This window comes from Tauraco erythrolophus, chromosome Z (genome assembly GCF_009769465.1).
Source record: "Tauraco erythrolophus isolate bTauEry1 chromosome Z, bTauEry1.pri, whole genome shotgun sequence".
Taxonomy (NCBI): Eukaryota; Metazoa; Chordata; class Aves; order Musophagiformes; family Musophagidae; genus Tauraco; species Tauraco erythrolophus.
This window is the reverse complement of record NC_141496.1, coordinates 76,640,485-76,658,701: the sequence shown is the minus strand read 5'-3', so window position 1 is coordinate 76,658,701 and position 18,217 is coordinate 76,640,485. Positions and strand designations below refer to the sequence as shown.

Genomic DNA, 18,217 nt, shown 5'->3' with positions numbered 1-18,217 from the left:
ATCAAACTAGAGCAGACCTTTCTAATCGTCTCTCAGAAGAATGAGAGTAGGGCTCACTGCCTTACAGGCTGCATCTGCACTGCAATTAGGAGATACGACTGCAGCATGTTAGACATACTTCAATTACACTTAATTTTGTTAGCCTCATATAACGAAACAGTTAAAACACAGAAACACAGACGTCACTGTAAGCAATTAATTTGAGCAAGCACCCAACATACAACAAAACGAGCCTGCATGCCCCTCACCGAGGGCTTTGCTCCTGCTGGTACGTGAACTGGTGAGATTAAAGCTAGCACAAGCATGTCTACACAAGCTGCAATAATCACACATACGATTGCAGTGTGCGTACAGGGGGAAAAGCATTTTGCCTGTTTCTCAGATCTACAGCGTTCTGTGGAAAGAGACATGTAGGAAACTGAGAGCTAACACTTCGAAATCATGTTGATGTGAATACAGAGATGACAAAATAATATCCTTCCCTTTACACTCAGTAAGCCTGACGCTTCTCCGGATCTGCTGCACAGGCCTTGGAGAAAGAAATTCCAGTATTTCAAGAGACAACTAAGCACCAAACAGGCACTCACTGCAGGACAAGTCTGCCTATGATCAGCAAAGATTATTTCACAAAAAGAGAAATTCTACAGTTCTATTGTTAAACAGATGCCTTACATGAGAAATTCAGAGGAGACTGACAGTACAACAAAAACCAACGTTGGTCTGTTTTGAATTACCAGGAATGTAACCAGAGAGTTATTTACTATTGTAAGAGGAGTGTATTTCTAAATTCAGAGTTGGTACATGGTATTTTGCTATGTTTTATTTAAGAGACTCCAAAATATCAGGAAGATGCATGAGAAAACATAGAAGACAAATTCTCTTGCAGCGTCAAGGCAAAAAGCGAAATTGTATGAGATTTTCTTTTTAGTCATTCTATCCCTGAAAAGATTCATTCACTCATCACTATGATATTTCAAATTTAAGTGATGATAGAGTTGGCAATTAGAACAACAGCCTGGCCTCTGAAACAGAAAATGAAAGCACACTAAAAAGCTAAAGGAACTTTTTATATAACAGAAAACCATGAAAAAAAAATATTTTCAGGGCCATGTCATGACTAATCAACAACAACGTATTACTTTACTCAAAAAAAAGTCCTTGCACTCTGCTGCTCATCTGATACATAAGGCTACATATATATGTTCATGCATTTTCAGGGCTGGATTAGATACTAAAAGCTTTAAACTTGTATTTAGAACCTTACCTTTGAGAAAGACTCACAAGTAAGCAAAGTCATATTAATACAAGAGTAAATACAACTTCGGTACTGAGATAGTTGTACAATGAAAACTAATTGAAAGTGTTGATAGTCAAAATGTTGGCAAGCTTAATGATACTTGGTAGAAGTGTCCTCAGCATTCAAAAAAAAACCAGTTTCTACATAACACACAAGGTTTGTAATGACAAGCCAGTGATACTGGAAAAACAAAAGACAACTCAATGGTTTTTAAAAAACCCCACAACACAAAACCAAAAAAATCCAGCCCATCTATCAATGAACATATTAAACTGAACGCTGTTTCATAAAAACTCCAAGTGACAGTGTAAGCAAAATGATTCTCAATAAAGAAAAAAAAAGGCATACACAGCACAGCTCAGAAGATCTTTTAAGATGTTAGTTCCTCACTGTGAACAAACTGGATATACATTTAGCAGGAGGACAAATAAATGTCAAGAAATGCCCTATGGTGTTACGTCACTTAAAATTTAATTCCGTGTATAGTTATTGCACTTAGTTCATTTTAGAATTAACTACGCAAAAGAGGTGAGAGAGAATCGCACATCTTTTGTGTGAGGTTTATGCATTACAAGTTCACATCTTTTTTAAAATGTTATTTATAAAATCAGAGCAATGACAAAGAGAAGCAGCCAAGAAAAGGAAATCAACAGCTTTCGAGCATCTCACACAGAATTGTTATGTCTTCTTTAGATTGTATAAATTAATTCTTTCAGAGATCAGAAGGATATGGGAATATGTTTCTAATAAACAGAAGAAATACATTCGGTTCCAGCAAACTGAATTCATACCAGCAAGCCTCACACATCACTTAACAAAGAGAAAATGGTAAGGTTCACCACGCAGCTTAACAGACCAAACCAATTTTTTTACAAGAATAGCTTTCCTGAGCTAGTCTAAGTAAACAAAAATATTTAGATGATTCTGATGAAAAATTACTCTGACGTATGGCTGATGCACACAATTCATTAAGAAATAAAGGTGTGCGATAATTACTTTAAGTATTTTGAGTATAAAATCCATGCAAATGATGGATTACAAACTTCACCGTTTATGAAGGTAACCACGCAAGAAAAGATCTGTTAAGTCTTTACAGCTATTTGGGTTTGTTTTCTGCCTCTGTCTTTTAGCGAAGATGAAAATGAGGGTAGCCTGCAATGTTCTTAATGAGTTTGGCACTGTTTCTGTAAGCAGATAAGCTAATGCAGATCTCTCAGCCTTTACAGAGGCTAAAATATTTACCAGCAGGTCCATTTGCAAGAATAAGGCCTCATGCTTTAATCTATCTCCAGTTCAGAACTATTAATTCATTGCTCAGAACTGCACTATGAGAAGGGTAGAACTGACAGTTCAAAACTTGAAATAACTTCTAAAGCAGCCGAATAAAAAGGTAAATTTGTGGGCTTATTCTTTTAAGGTTTCTCTTTTTAAAAAATATGTATGACATACTAGTGTAATAAAAACTAAGACTATAATTGTTTCTTTATTAGAAACTTGTAAACGGCAGTCACTGCGCGCAGTAAGAAAAGAAGATCAAGACAAAATGAAATATTATTAAATATAATAATCTACTGCGTTTTAATCAGGTTTGTCATACTGTGCACTGCTGTGTATGGTGAAATCCCACTGAAAAAAAACACGAGTCAAAACCCAGGTGCTCTACTGTATTATTTAAATGGGTGAACATTTCTTTGGAGGAGAAAATACAGTAATTTCAGGGGCTTATTGATGCCAGACATGTATCATCAGATCCAAGCAACTGCTGGGTGAGAATGGTTAAACAGACCTGTTTGGTGGAGACCTCAGCTGGACATGGCTGCACTGTACTCTAGGAAGCGAAATTACTTTGATATCAAAAAGTCATCAACTGCCAAATGAGAGGTTTCTACATTTAACCTTAAAACTATACCATCATCATTTCCTACATAAATGGTTGCAGTTATAGGAAAACGCACATATAGAGTTGCTGAAGCATTTTAGCTCTGCGTGTAAGTATACCATTATGTTTCTCTGTGTAGATTAGGCCTAAAACGCTGTATTTTAGGCTGGACTATTTAGGATTTTATTCCCTGACAGTATCGGAGCTTTTTAAAAAGAGTAATCTGGCATGCTTTGGGAGTATACATTCTTCCTACATCGTTATACCAAATTTTCAAAACAAAATCTTACTGTTTTCTAAAAATACTGTCATCTAGGAGACACACTAGTTAATTTAGGAAACCACGTTTCTTGGCACAGGTAAGACTGGTGCCTTTTGTTCACATTTGCTCTTTCTATTTTTGCTCGCCGTGTCTACAGCCGATTTCCCATGTTCTCCGCAAAGAAGTGCTAAGTGAGATTTATTTCTTGTTTTCTAACAGAAGTTGTAACTACTACCACTCTCAGATTCCGGCACAGGGCATAAAAAGTAATTTTTTTTATTATTATTTTTTGTCTGTTAGGCAAACTAAAATCAAGCACGTCTTTTAGCTGGGAAACATAAACCCAGAATTATTTTGGTTGTGATCCAACACGCTCCTCCACAGGGGCAGGCTCCTGCGCCAAAACAAAGCACGGCTCCAAATCACAGGGCCACGAAAGGGACGCAGGACACTCGGCAAGCCCGCCTGCAGAACCACTGGCCCTCGGGCGTCAAGAAGAGGTGCGACGCTGGCCCCTTATTTCACCCAACAGCCAGCCAGCGAGCACAACATTCAGAGGAAGAATTGCGTTCCCGACACACAGAGAGACGCTGGTTCAAACACATTTTCCCTTTACTCTCCTACAAGCAGAAACAGCACGGGGCAACTGCTCGGTACAGCCGGAGTGTCTGAAACGTTCCAGACGTTTATTCATCTGGAAGAACGCTTGGACTAGCGACGCGTTTTCAAAGAACGCTCCGCGGCGCGAAGCGCCGGAGAGACGCAAGAACTGACCCATCGCACCGATGGCAGAGGTGGCCGCCGCCGGCCGAGCGCCCCACGGTCCCGGCGGGGACGGCCGCGACCCAGCGCCGAGGGGAAGTTTCCCTTCACCGCGGCCGCGCTCACCATCCGCGGGCCGGCGCACAACGGAACGGGACGCGACGGGACGGGGCGCCCCAGCGGCCGCCGCCCCGTCCCGCCGCCGGCAGCCCGGCCCCGACTTGCGCCTCAACTCTCCGGCCGCGCCGCCGCCCGGCCCGCCCCCGCCCCCCCGGCACGCCCCCCTCACCGGCGATCCTCAGGCAGGTCTCCGGCGCGGCGGGGGGCGGCTGCCGCCGCTCCGCCTCGCCCCCCGCCGCCCGCGACGCCGCGCCCCGAGTTCTCTTCAGAGCCGGCGACGCCGGGGCTGCGCGGCGCCGGGCCTCGGCCCAGCTCTTCCGCTTCATGGCGGAGGCCGCCGCGCCGCTACGGTGGGTGCGAGGCGGCCCGCCTCATCCCCGCCGCGCCGCGCCGCTCCGCTCCCCGCGGGGCTCGGGCCGCCGGAGGGGAGGGACCCCGCGACGGCGGCGGCGGCGGCTGACGCGTCTCCCCGGACACCGCCCCCTCCCACCGCCCCATGCACCTACGGCCCCCCCCGCCCCGAGCCGGCGGCAGCTCCCGGCACCCTCGCCCCCCCCGCCCCCCCCCCCCCGCCGCCGCCGCCGCCGCCTCTGATTGGGTCAGCGCGGTGTGGCGTCACCAGCGCGGAGCCGTGGGGACGGTGATGTCATAGTGGCCGCTGTAACAGGTGGGCCGGGGGAGCGCGGCCGGGCCCGGCCCGCCCATCGCCGCCGCTTCGGGGCCGCTGGCGGCCGGCGGGGCCCGCGGCACCTCGCTCCTGCCTCGCCCGCCGCGGTGCGGGCTGCTGACGTGGCGCCGGACTTCTCCCGGAGAGCGGGGTGACGGCGGTGGTGACAACGTGGCCGAAACGCAGCTCTCGAGGGTGCGAGGCCCGGGCTGCGGGGAGAGTCCGCTCCCGCAGACGGGCACAAAGCCGCCGCCTTTGGAAATGAGTGTTTTCCATTGGGTTTCTTGGGGCATCACGGCCTCCCAGGTGCTGCTCGTGATACGTACCGCAAGAGGGTCCCAAGGGGATGCGACCTGTAAAGCCAGCTGAAACCGGACCGGCACACGCAGCCACCTTCGGTTCCGAATATTAACTGGATTTATCTGTAAAGTTAAACTAGCCCAGTTTGAGTCTGCTGCCCAGGCACAGTGAGACTTTAAAACACACCGTCATTTTAAATAGGTGCTGAAATAAATCAAGCCAGTAGGTAAAACAACTGGAAACCAGTCCCTCCCCACCTCTGTCTAACTGGCATGACAACAGCCCTGGCTTAAGTCTTCAGCCATCTGCTGAGTGTGAGGTCAGTGATTGTCTCCCGCTGGTTTGCACCTTTCACTGCATAACTTATTAAAATGCTTTTTCTAAATAGCACCAGAGAGCTAAAATTCGGGCATTTCGAAAACCATTTCTCCCGTGGCTGACTGTGGCCATCGTTGTCCCAATTCATCATGGATGTGGGAGTCGTTGTCTTGCAGAGCGCCAGCGAACTCGGCGAAGCTACAGCCAGATGCAACAGTCCATCTCCACGCAAGGAATGCAAGGCCGATGCCCTAATTAGGATTGTTCTTCTACTGGATCCTCCTGTCTTCTTCCCTGTTTTTGTTTGTCTGCATTTGGCAAATCTTGCTGAAGAAGTGGTTTTGCTGGGGTAATGCAGAGGCCATGCTATGTTTCCTGTCAGTATTGACAAGGTGAGGGTGGATGACTTCAACTTACAGAGCTGTCAAACTACAACTTAATTCATTCCAATCCCTTTTAAGAGCCCGCAGTTCTTTTAGCTATGGTTAGTTTTATTTATTGCATTTAAACTCAGCAATGGAACAGGTTGCCCAGAGAAGTTGTGGATGCCCCATCCCTGGAAGTGTTCAAGGCCAAGTTGGACGAGGCTTTGAGCAACGTGGTGTAGTGGAGGGTGGCCCTTCCCATGGCAGGGGGGTTGGAACTAGATGATCTTTGAGGTCCCTTCCAACCCTAACCATTCTATGATTCTATGATTCTATTCCTATTGTATGTTAAGTCTACTGAAAGCAAAACAAGCATAAAAACAGCCAGCCAAGCACCACCTTTAAAATCAAAAGCACCAAGAACATGAAGGTGCAATGACTGCAAAACAGAAGTGCAAACTAGAGCCAGTGTCCTCGGGAGTGTTGATCAGGTGAATAAAGTAGCGTGGAAGCAGTGCAAATAAACTAAATGCTTATCATTCTCTTTGAATATAATCTAAGTTTTCTGTGTTTCTTGTCTTTGTTCTGCAAGCATATGACCAGTTTTCTAGCTTGCTTCCTACTGTGGTTTAAGGTAACATAGAGGCAGCTGCGTTCCAGAGTTTCCGACATCCTCAGAAGCATTGGTGAGCTGGGGGAGCCCTGTAGGGAGGGGGCAGTGGTCATGGACAACGGGGCTTCACTCCCCTGTGAGCCCCAGCAGCCGGTCCTGGTCTGTTATGCTGAGTTCTGAGGAAGTCCGGCCAGCCCTGAAATCACGCGGGTTCGGAGTCTGCTGATGACTACTTTTAGCCTTGCGCCGAGTGCTGTTCAGTCAAAGCAGGGAATTGAACACAGCATTTTTACACTAATAATATCCTCCTTCCAAACACACCGTATCAAAATGTATATGTAATTAATAAGGTGCTAAGGCATAGTACCTTTAATGGAATTACATTGCTCAGTATCATTATGTTTCTTAAGCAAGCCTTTTATTTTTCTTCAAGGAACACTGCGTTTAATTTCACATCCTCTTAATAGTGTAGAGCTCTCCGGAGCTTGCTCTGGGCCTGTCAGTGACCTTAATGGATGCGGGGACAAACTTATTCACAGAATACTGCTTTACAGTTGCATTAGTGTTAAGGCTTAAAAGGGGAGAGAATTTCGTACATATCAGGTGAGATATGTATGAACAGTAGCATTTTACAGTGAAGGCCAAAGATCAGAAACTGCAGATGAGGATGTGCTCCTCCATAAATCTTCGACAACCTTATTTCAAAATCGCTAAAAAGAAGTGGCTCATGGATGAAAGAGGGTACATCTACTTTAATGAAAGCAATAGATTCTGAACGTACACATTTCTAGAAAAATGTGTAATACGAAATCGGACAGAACTGCTAACCAAAATGCTGTTTAGTTAGCTTAGTTGTCTAGGACAGAAATAACTAAGGACTTTTTTTCAGAGACCTCTTGCTCTGAGAGAAAGTACACACATACAAGGGAGAATATTCTGCCACAAATCTTCATAGGAAGACAAGTAATGGACTACGGCCTACTCCAAAACTGACAATCTGATCAGAAATATGTTTAAGACACACCCCTCCCTGGTCTTACACACCCACCATTTCATATGACGCAAAAGAATTGCAGACAACGGATGACATATTAAAAATATTTACTTAAAACTATAAAATGCATTTCGTAATGTCTGCCAGTGCCAGATGCAAAAGTAGGCATAAGCTTAAGTCCCACTGTTTGAAATTGTGATTTCTTCAAGGTATATTTAATAAAAGATTGTCACACGGTGCTGGAAGCTTTAAAATGTTGCTGAGTATTGGATTGAAAGCCAGTGTGATCTGCCAAAGGCAAGAATCCCCAGTTCTTCCTGAGCAAACCCAGATATTTTAGTTTAGTGCATCTTGAACAAAGATTTTTAAAATACATTAGAAAGATTATTTCATGAGGAAATAATAAGATACAGGATTTTTTTTTGCAATAAGCCTCAGCTGTATTTTAGTTTTTGTTATCTTATACACAAAGGAAATAGCACTTCCACGCCCATCTTCAGTGCCAGGTTGTTTATTCTGTGTTCTGATTTTCTAAATAGGGTTTCAGATGTCCCATAAAGGCACAACAGTACTGATGCTGGTAGGAATTTGCTGAAGAATTGTTCTTGTAGAGCACAAATAAAAAATTTATATACTGTGTCAGTGTCATATGTCAATAATCTGGGGTTTGTTTGTGAAATTTACTGTTTTAACTCCTGCCAGCTGCAAAACTGTGTTAATGGGAACATGATCCAGCCTGTTTTTATCAAGGTGCAAAAAATGAACTTCATTACCTGGAATGGAAAGAGAATAAACAGGTATAAATAATGAAAATATTTATTTTTTTCAAAGGCGTCAGTGAATCAAAGAAGCATTCTGATTTCCTACTAGTTCTTGTACAAATGCATACTAGCTCTCTAGATTGCACAATACATTATATTTTAAACAATGACATAGGGTTTTTTAAAATTAAGTTATAGAAGCAAGGAACATTGAGGCATCTAATTGAATTACAACTGCTGTAATATGATGTTTCCTAATGATTTGATGACTGTCATGTTTCAGCCTCCCCTTCCTGCATCACTCCTCTACTAAAACCGCATTAAATGCCTAGAATCGAATGTGAAAGCAGAACGTAGGTGAACACCATGATGTCCCAAAAAAAAAAACCCTCCAAACTTTGCAGGCAGTTGTTCCATCTGCACTCCGATCGATTTCTGAGAGGACTGTGATCGGCTTTGTGCCACCTCTGCGGGAGGTGGGACTACACAACGGCACTTCCACAGGTTCCTTCAGCCAGTGACGTGATGCACAGTTCAACACAAGACTGTCTCCTTGGGATCCACAGGGCCGGCAGCCGAGATGGTAGCGTTAAAGCAAACAGCTACCAGGAGGAGGCTGTAGCTTTCACATGAAACAATGAAGCTCACCTGGGCCTAAAATCAAAGCTCCTCCCTGCTGAGCAGGGTCTCCTTGAAAATCAAAAGCCGGGCCAGTCATTGCTCTCCATATGCTCTTCATGCTTCCAAGGAGCGTGTTTGATTTTACATGAGGGCTCCGCACTAGACAAAACGGCAAAATACTTGTTATCTAGAAGTACAAAAGTATGTAAGGAGAATGACAAAATCAAACAGCTGCTATGAATAGTTTACAGTTTCCTCACGACAAGTGTTTTGAGAAAAGAGAGCCTACAAGAGACGGTCTGGTGAGCAACTCCCTTCCTATTTATATTGCAATCATACTATTTTATCGGAGCATTCTCGTTTTGTTCTGTGTTAAGTCCAAATGAGGTAAGAAAATTATTCTTACCTGATACGTTATTACCTTCACCTCTTTTCATGCCAAGAGTTTTATAAATCTCCCTTTGTGGATCTACATACATTTCGTGTGTATACCCAGTTAAACTGCAAAAGGGCTGCAAAATACATGCATACAAAAAACAAAAAAGAGTAATATTTTTAACGTTAAGACAGTTATTAGGATCTACTAACAGTGGAAAAGATACTGACACCCCACCAACCCACCCCGTGATTTGGAAACCTGTGGATTTGTCAAGTTAAATTAAAGGCCAAAAATTTTTAGCCCCGAAACTTTTACTAAAACAAAGCTTCCAGTGAAATCAAGAAGAAATGTCTCCTTAGCAAGCCCCAGTGGTTTCTAAACTGAAAGCTTTAGTTATTTGCTTTATTCATGTACGGCTATTAGAATTGCTTCATGAAAAAGAATAGTCCTCTTTTTCTGTGGTTGCATAACTCAGAGTGAAATCCTTCAGTGCAGACCATTAGACACAATAGAGGATACCATGTATTTAATGACTACTTTATTTACCTTGATGTGATGATAAGACGACTGTCCAATAACTATAAGCCTCACATTTGCTTCCTAGAACAGAACATGGGTATTGAAACTGTGAAGAGGAACGCGGTGTTTCTGCATGGCTGCAAAGCATTAGCAGAATCTGGTGTCCCGAGTTAATGACCACAGTGCACTGAGCTAAAATTATTTGAAATTAACATCACTTACACGTTTGGAGCCTGTGGGTGATAGCCTTTTTCTATCACCCACAGTTAGCAGCTACATTAATTTATTAAGTGAAAAATTATTTTTAAACATAACTTTTAAGACGTGTAAACTTCAATTTTTCTGTAGCATTAGTAGCATCATCTTCTCAATTGATTGCAACCCACTATGATCTTGGAAATTCAGTATTTCCACTCAGTTGGACCTGCATCTAAAGAAGCAGCATGCAAACATTGGCGCACATACATCTGTGATTTACATGTACTGATGCTCGTTAATAGATATAACTGGCATCCACAGGTACTGCTGTCTTTTGCAGCTGCAACACTAGGCCTGAGTCTAAAACAGAGGCCAAAACTTAAGTTCATTTAGATGCCAGTAAAACAGTTATTAAAATATAATATTGTTGTAATATTAGCGTAAAATACTTGCCTTTCCCATACAGAATCATTTTGCTTGTTATGAAAAGAAGCCCTCCTAAAAACAGAATACTCACACTAAGAAAAGCATAGATGGTTTTGATTCTCTGTATAGATTTATTTGAGCAGCCAAATTAAGAAAATATCCTTCTGAGTAACACTGATCGAGCAGTTTAGAAAAGTCTATCCTGAGAAGGGGAGCTGCCAAAGGAATTGCTCCTTTTCATCCCCAAGTTCCTAGTCCATCTAAGGCTTGCTGTCAGCAAGGAGCTGAGCCTCTGTCATCGGCTGTGCTGCTGTTGGGAATAAAATATGACAGAATTTCAATCAGCAGCCTAGAAGAGACAGATTGACCTTCCACATTTAGCAGGGGATCATTGTCTTTCTCTGGTATCTCCTGCCACCCAACAAATATCTGTCCATAGCAACCTCTGCCCACTCCCTTTCTCCTTTCTGTGACTGTGTCACTCCTGTTTGTGCAGCTGCCTGGAGAACAGGTCACTCAACTGATTCAGCTGACAAATAACCATAGAAAAAGAGGCTATTTTTAATCCAGATCAATTTTCTGATTTTATTCCATGCACAACCATCAGACAGCTGTACCGGCATAACGGAAAGAGTAGTAGTTAGTTAGTAGTGAGGAAAAGACAGCTGGTCAGGGCGCTACTGATACCAAAAGAAATGCCTGTCAGATGCTGTCTGGCTGTTCAGAACACAGCAGAAAAATCAGCACCAAGCTGACGGGGCAGCGAGAAATAATGCTGCTGCAACAGAGCATGTAGTGCAATAAATCCCTTCCTGTGTCTCCTAGGCAGACACGTCGTGCCTATTGTAGCAAACAACAAAAGCGCCAACTTTCTTCCGAGCTCTTCTTCGATTCCCAGGTTTAAGCCTCACGCAAGCCTGCAGCGGGACGTAACAAATCTGCTCGACCACAGCAACCCCACGTACATGCTAAGGGCAGAGTACTTACTTGTAGAAACACCTTGGGGACTTTTGCCAGGTCTTCTACATACTCCTTACAAGTGTAACATAAAAAATTCTGCAACATAGCCAGATGGACACGTCAGAAACAGGCGTAATTGCAGAGCAACGAAGCATCAGATTCCGACTTTGAGCACAAACCATTCTGGAGGTGATCAGGAATTGGAAAGGGGAAAGATCATAAAGTTCTTTGCAGTCACCAAATTTGGATTAGGCTCCTGGCTTAATCCAAGCCTGAGCAAGGACACTGGGCTTGGGGCCTTGCTAACATTTTTATCTCTGGATATTTTAGGAATGCGAGAGCTGGCCTGCCAGCTGGGAAAACGGGGAATGCAACACTTGCTTCCCTAAACACAGGGCTGAAAAAGTGCTTCCTTTCAGGTAAACACCGTGTCGTTTTACCACAGAACGAGGGTTCTCAGGCGCAGAACCGATCTGCGCTACACTTCCTTCTCCCCGCGCTCCAGCCCCGCCTGCGTGAACTCCCCGCTTCCCCGCCCCACCGGGGCGCCGCAGGGGCTGCGGGCCGGCGAGCCGCCCCTCCCGGCCAGCCGCTCCCTCCTCACCCGCACGAACACCACGATGGCTTTTTGCTCCCCGTACAGGGCCTCGAAGGGGACGCTCCTCCCGTCCGCGTCCAGCACCGGGCAGCGGGCCGCCTCCCGCAGCTCCCGCGGCTCCCGCCGCTGCCCGCAGCCCCGCGCGCTGCCGACCTGCTGCGTGACGGCGGGCGGCAGCGGCCCGGCCATGGCTCCGGCTCCGTGGCCCCTGCCCGGCCGGCGAAGGGGACGGAAGAGCGAGGCGGAGCCGCAGAGGAAAGCTCGGGGTTGTGTGAGCGCGAGGAAGCGCCGGGGCTGGGCGGGAGCGGAGCGGCTCGTTCCCGTTCCCGTTCCTGGAGGGGACCCAGGGCCGGCGGCGCCGCGCTCCGCGCCTCCCGCTTAAGGAGGAGTCGGCGAGTTCAGGGCCTCGGGCTAAAAAGAGGGAGAAATCCGCCGCCGGAGTTGCTGCGCGCTGGCGGCAGTTGGAGTGCAGTTTCTGCCTGGAAAACATGGCAAAATCAGACCGAGCCTCCCCGAAACTGCGTGCGAACGGAAGCAGTGGCGTTGCGGTACGGCCGCGGGGGCCGGGCTCGCTTTGCGGGAGCCAGCGCGTTTCGGAGCACGGTCAGCGAGCTGGAAAATGTCTTCGAGTGTCTTCGAGGCACTGTTGGGCTGCCGTATCAGAAAAAATGGACCCGGTTTCCTTACGGAAGCGAAAGCAGAACTTGGTGGGGCTTTGCCAGCGGCGTGGCAGAGGAGGCCGGGGAGCGCCAGCGCTCCTGCGAGTGCCTCCAGTGCGCGCAGAAATGAGGGAAGAGGCCTTCTTACGATAAAAAAAAAAAAAAAACACCGGACGGTTCAAGAGCATCGTAGTCTCTTGGACTGTCGTGTTAGCTGTAAATCTTACGAGGAGGAGAAGGCTTTCCTTTTCTTAGGGGCAGAGAAAAAGAAGTATCAGAGGGAGTAGGCCTGGGGAGATCTCCAGAAATTGCTCTCCTTTATGAAGCTCTCTGATGATGTTAGTTCCAGAGTCTCTCTTGGCAAATTGTCCCAATGTCAACAATGTTAATGTTATTCAAACTTACATCCCCTGTATTTGGGTTAAGCCCATTGCCGTTGTATTACTAGGAGTGAGCATGCAGAACAGGTTAATCCCCTTACTGTGTTGACTTTTCAACTATACACGGACTATTGCTGCATTGCCCTCAATTTTGTGTTTCCTAGAATAGATAATCCCATATTTTTTTCACAATTCTTTCGTCATATTTTCTAGAAATTCTAGATTTTATCATTTCCTCTGGACTTTCTAGACAGTTTCATTCGTGAAGTTCAGTGCCTAAAACTAGACACAGTATTTTAACTGTTAGATTTTTTTCGCATCTTGGGTCCGTACATCCACTTAAACATACTGGCATTGTAGTTGTGTTCTTTGCAACAAGCACATCTTTATTGATGCCTGTTTAGCCTGAGAGCCACTATCACTCCCAGCTACTCTGCTCCAGACCTTCCATAGGATGGAGTGCATTACCACCATTTCTCTTACAATATGTGGTGAAATACTCTCTAATGTCACAATGTCTGGAAAGTCAAATTAACTGCATATAAGATGTTTACACAGTATGATACAACAGTTGGCCCTCCAGTTGGGGTATCCCCCAGCTCTGTTATAAAACTCTTGCCACAAAGACCTTTAGAGGACGTAAGGTGCTTTATGCCATGTTGACAGCAAAGACAAGGCGGCTCTGCGTTATGAATAACAACATGAGGAAAAGTGATCCTGGCTGGTAGCTCTTCACAAATTTCCAGCGCGTACGCACAGGTGAAACTATCCATCTGCTAGTATAGCCCTGTTTTTTCGGCAGTGAAAGCTTATTTCATTATATGGATCCAGCTTCTGGCTTTGCCAGGTTAACTGTGATCATAATAATAATACTTTGCTGAGCTAGCGAATCAGTGTTTGAATGTTAGCAAAGTACTTCTTATGTATTTGTCTATGGCTGTGTGCTTCAGGGACTTATCTCGCAGTCCAGTATGCCCTCACAGTGACTTTGATTTAAAAGGCAATGAGCTCAAACCCGTAAAGAATTTCTGAAAACTGTGAAACTTGTGTTCTGCCAGGTAAGAATTTGGGCAGTACTAATTCCCCGTTGTCGTTGTCATCACGTTTCTTTGTTCACTTGACAGTTACTCATATATTGTGTTTTCAGACAGATTTCTTCAACTAGCAGCCCATGAACCAGAGGTGGGCTGTGCAGCAGAGCTCTGCGGACCCTCGGCGGTATCGATGGGAATGGCCCGCATACCTTGGCTGCCGCAGGACACAGCAAAGCAGGGAGAGCCCACTGCAATTGACATCCTTTGTCTTTTGTCTCGAGGCTGAAGCGGGCAGGCTGGGCACAGCCTTGCTGTGTTAACGACTGCAGTAAAACCTCAGGGTAGCGTTGGGCAGGGCGCAGGGGCACGGCTCAGCACCTGGCCGTCAGTACCGCTTGGACCAGGGCCCTTGCTGTCGCAGTTGGAAGTCAGAACCTGCGGAAAAGGTGGTTGTACCACTGCGAGGGATCTGCTTCCACAGCCTCTGAGTGGGACCACAGACAGGGTGAGCCTGCTGATGGAAGGAGTTGGGCAGGGTGGTGTCACAACATCAACGGGCTCTGCCCTGGCTCAGTCTGCGCATAGCTGGCCTTGTGCCTCCAGCCTGGAGAGCTCATTCTCACTTGGTTTGTAAGGAAGTCTCTGCAGAGCCCAGCCTGTCTGGGAGAGCTGGTAAACATTCCTACTAAGCCAATCCAGACTGCCTGCAGAGCTCTCTCTTTTTTGCTGTTTGGCCTTGTGATAGTTTGATGTGTGGGGGGGTGTTTTGCCCGGGACTATGGTTGGTGGGTGCTCCCTCTCGGTTCTTGTCTCGACCCTCAGTCCAAAAACCACGACAGGCCTCCTTAAACAAGCTGAAGAAGCCTATCCTTAACACCTGGTTTCAGCAGTATACAATTGAGGAATAGCAACTTTATTCTGAGGATATTCACCAAAGCATCCTCTAAAGCCCCTCCAACAGTGTGGTTCTAGTTTTTGATGGAGATTCTTAAGTGTTACTAGAATACAACTACGAATTGCTGTCACCCCCAGTTTTACAGAGAAGGAACAGAGGCAAAGGCAGTTGAACACTGACGTGGCCTCTGAAAGAGGAGACACTCAAAATCAGCAGTCACTTTTGAAAGCTGAAGCTTAAAACGTCTCATTTATGTATGCTTAACAAAAACACAGATGTAAGTTTCACTGACTTAGATGGCAAGAAAGACTCCAAATCTGTTGATATTCCAGAGAATACTGTCTAAGAGTGCAGTGACTAAAACCATGTAATTCTTCCATGTGAGCTGTGATTAGGGAGACTTACCCTTCTTTCCCTTTTCCTTTTTTCTTTATAGCTCTTCAATATAGAAATGTTGATAACTTAAAAAACATAGTAATCAACGATGTCTTTTTCAGTGTCTTAAGGTGAATCAGTTAGTACATTGGCATTATTAATCACGATGTAACAGTCAAGGTGCAAGTCACTTTCTACACTGCAGTGCAATTTACAGTTGTAAAGAGAGACTTAGCTAGTATTTAATTAACCAAGGCTTGGGTTACTTTGTGCTGTGCTTAGGAAACTCAGATTCCTACCATTTCAAGAGGAAGAAAAATAATTACACACAGATGTGGAATAATTTATTTGTTCAGTATTGACTAGTGAAACAAAATACCAGCTGTAGTTATGCAACCTGAATTCTTTTATTAACAACAGCTGAACAAAGTATCTGGCAAGAGAGGTGTGGCCTATATCAATAGCATAAACACTGTCTAGAGCTTGAGGTGTTTATTTGTAAAACAACACATTATTATCGATTTACTGCAAAGTGTATTGTTCATTTAACACAAGTATATTTGTTATTCTTGTTTATCTAAGTATTATTTAGCTAGAGATAACATGGTTATTTCTTATCAGCAAAAATAAATTAGTGTTTACAATTCCAGAGTAAAAACATCATGCTAAGTGCTAAGTTAAGAATGAGTTGTTTTTAAACTGTTGTAATTAAAAAGCAGGAAAATGTGTACTGTCCTGTAGGTAAGAGGCTTTTTGGCTGCCTTTTGTTGTTCCCTTAGTGTCATGATATACTGGGGGTACACTAGACTTTTTGACATAGGGTCATGGGACTGATTCTTCTCATCAGCAAGGGAAATAATTTGCAGCCTTGAAAGTTGTGTTGCAAATGCTCCATTTTTTTTACCTGATGTGTGTGCTCTCTATCTCATGATGTGGGTTCTGTTCAGTTTTACTTTCTATATTTTTTTTCTGAGGGAGGATATATTATAGTTTCAAAACTTGCGTAAGTTTTGCACTTTGATTTTTCATTCCTTTTAAAAGTTATTCAAGATTATTTATGAGACCAAGGGCTTTGTAAGTCTGGTTGCAGTGTCAGTATGTCTGGCATACTGATTAACTTGTTTCACAACACAAATAATGTAAACAGCTAAAAATATGCTCTTAACAGGTAAGTGATCATACAGACATATATAGAGAAAAATTTTCTCCTGTTACGTTTGTCATACTTAGTTTTGTAATACAAACCCTACAGACAGAACAGTAACTACAAACTTTACTACACAGCAAAATGTAACAATATTAAGTGAAATGCCCACACTTAGGCTGATAGAGCCTCAAGGCATAAAGAGAGCCTTTAATGCATTTGGTAAGAGCTGTCTGTGTTTGATCTATTTCTGCTTTGCAGCTCCTGACTCTGTGTGCTGCAAATGAAAAACAGAGATGACCATCTATATATCAAGTATAGAAAATTACACATGAAGACGCTGTTTAGTTGCTCTAAGTGCCACTGGTTTGAATCTTTTTTTAAAGAACTAAGAGGAAGTGAGTCTTTCACCTGAAGAAATCACTACTGCAATAGATGAGACACAGTCAAAAAGCAAATAAACTGGCCAAACAGACTTGTCTTGTATCTTGTTAGCAATAAGGCTCTCAGAGAGTAAGCTAATTATCTTTGGTGTATAAATTGTAGTGTAAACCAGATGAGAGGATTAAGAGATGAAGAATGTGAAGAAAAGTGAGGTGATCTCATGGAGTATTCATGCCAAATTGAGCCTTTTTATTTAAGACTCTTGCGCTGGTATCTTACAAGGTAAACAAAAACTTTATTGAAAGCTTTAGATACTTTAGATACTTTCTTTACTTCCAGCAGAATGATCTAAAACACCACCACCACCGCCCCCCCCAATATTCTGCTGGTTTTTGCCTATGCAGAAAAAGCATACAAAGAAGGTTGTAGTTCCCAGCTGCTATTTCCATTTTCTGTGTTCATAGAGACCTGGGTGTGTACTTAGCAGTGAATTCAGTTCAAATGGCTCTTTACATGTGGCAACGTTGACAATTAGCTGCAGTTAGGAATTCCCTTCTTGAGGCTGGTGGATGGTATAATATATTTGCTGGAGGCTAATAACTTGAGCTAATTTTAGCACACGCTTGAAACAGGTCTCATTTATTTCCTGGTATATAATTAAGAGTAGCATCACTTTAACATCAGATGTATCTCTTGAGCCTCTTTGCTAGAGGGATTAATTAGGAACCCAGGCCAATTCTCATACAGAGATAGATTTGATTTTTTTTGCGAGCACTTTAGCTTGACTGACTGCTCGTATCCTGCAGACTACAAATCTATGGTCTGTGTCTACCCTCCTCCCTCTCAAAATGGTTAAAATGTGTTGCCTAACTATCTCTTATTATTGTGTGTCTGACTGAGATGATGTATGTACCAAACTCAGGTGAAGTAAGCCACAGTTTTCATTTAGTAAGGCCTTCCTGAAGAAATTATTTAAATAAGAAAAAGGAGTCCAAAGGCAAGGTGTGTAATGGCCGTCATGTGAATCCTCTGTAAGGAACTTTGGAGATCACAGCTTTCCAGCTGACTGTCCTAGGAGGGCCTTTAAAATCCTCTCCAGTGGAAATAATGTGTTTGGTTTGTTAACAAGGAAAACTTCCACCACAGCCAGGAAAATTTGTGCCAGAGCTGATGTGGAGGCCCCAGCCCTGAAAGCCTTTTGGGTTTGGAGTTTGTGTGGATGTCGGCGTGAATCCTGCACTGGTGCTCCGAGAGCTGATCCTTGCTTAAGGCTCAGGAATCTGGCCCCTGCTGTATCTCCCAGTGTT

The 18,217-nt window shown here is 44.4% G+C and overlaps 2 protein-coding genes across 9 annotated transcripts in view; both read right to left on the bottom strand.

The window, feature by feature from the left end:
• The window catches only part of CDC14B (cell division cycle 14B), a 46,323-nt gene extending 41,644 nt beyond the window's left edge, over window positions 1–4,679 (bottom strand). For 6 of the 8 annotated variants that reach the window (XM_086629451.1, XM_086629456.1, XM_086629457.1 and 3 more), the window contains exon 1: window positions 4,490–4,646. In XM_086629451.1, coding sequence (XP_086485577.1) covers window positions 4,490–4,646 — 157 coding nt within the window. Of the gene's footprint in view, window positions 1–4,212; window positions 4,233–4,489 lie in introns of those variants that run through there. The other 2 variants (XM_086629459.1, XM_086629458.1) reach the window with 2 other exon arrangements.
• Window positions 4,680–7,667: 2,988 nt separating this feature from the next.
• Window positions 7,668–12,228, bottom strand: PRXL2C (peroxiredoxin like 2C). The gene is made up of 6 exons (XM_086629313.1): window positions 12,046–12,228; window positions 11,469–11,537; window positions 9,885–9,938; window positions 9,366–9,471; window positions 8,987–9,118; window positions 7,668–8,350 (listed from the first exon to the last, which is right to left on the bottom strand). Exons 1-6 carry the CDS (start codon window positions 12,226–12,228, stop codon window positions 8,223–8,225), a joined length of 672 nt encoding a protein of 223 aa, XP_086485439.1. The 3' UTR covers window positions 7,668–8,222.
• Between the last annotated feature and the right edge of the window lie 5,989 nt (window positions 12,229–18,217).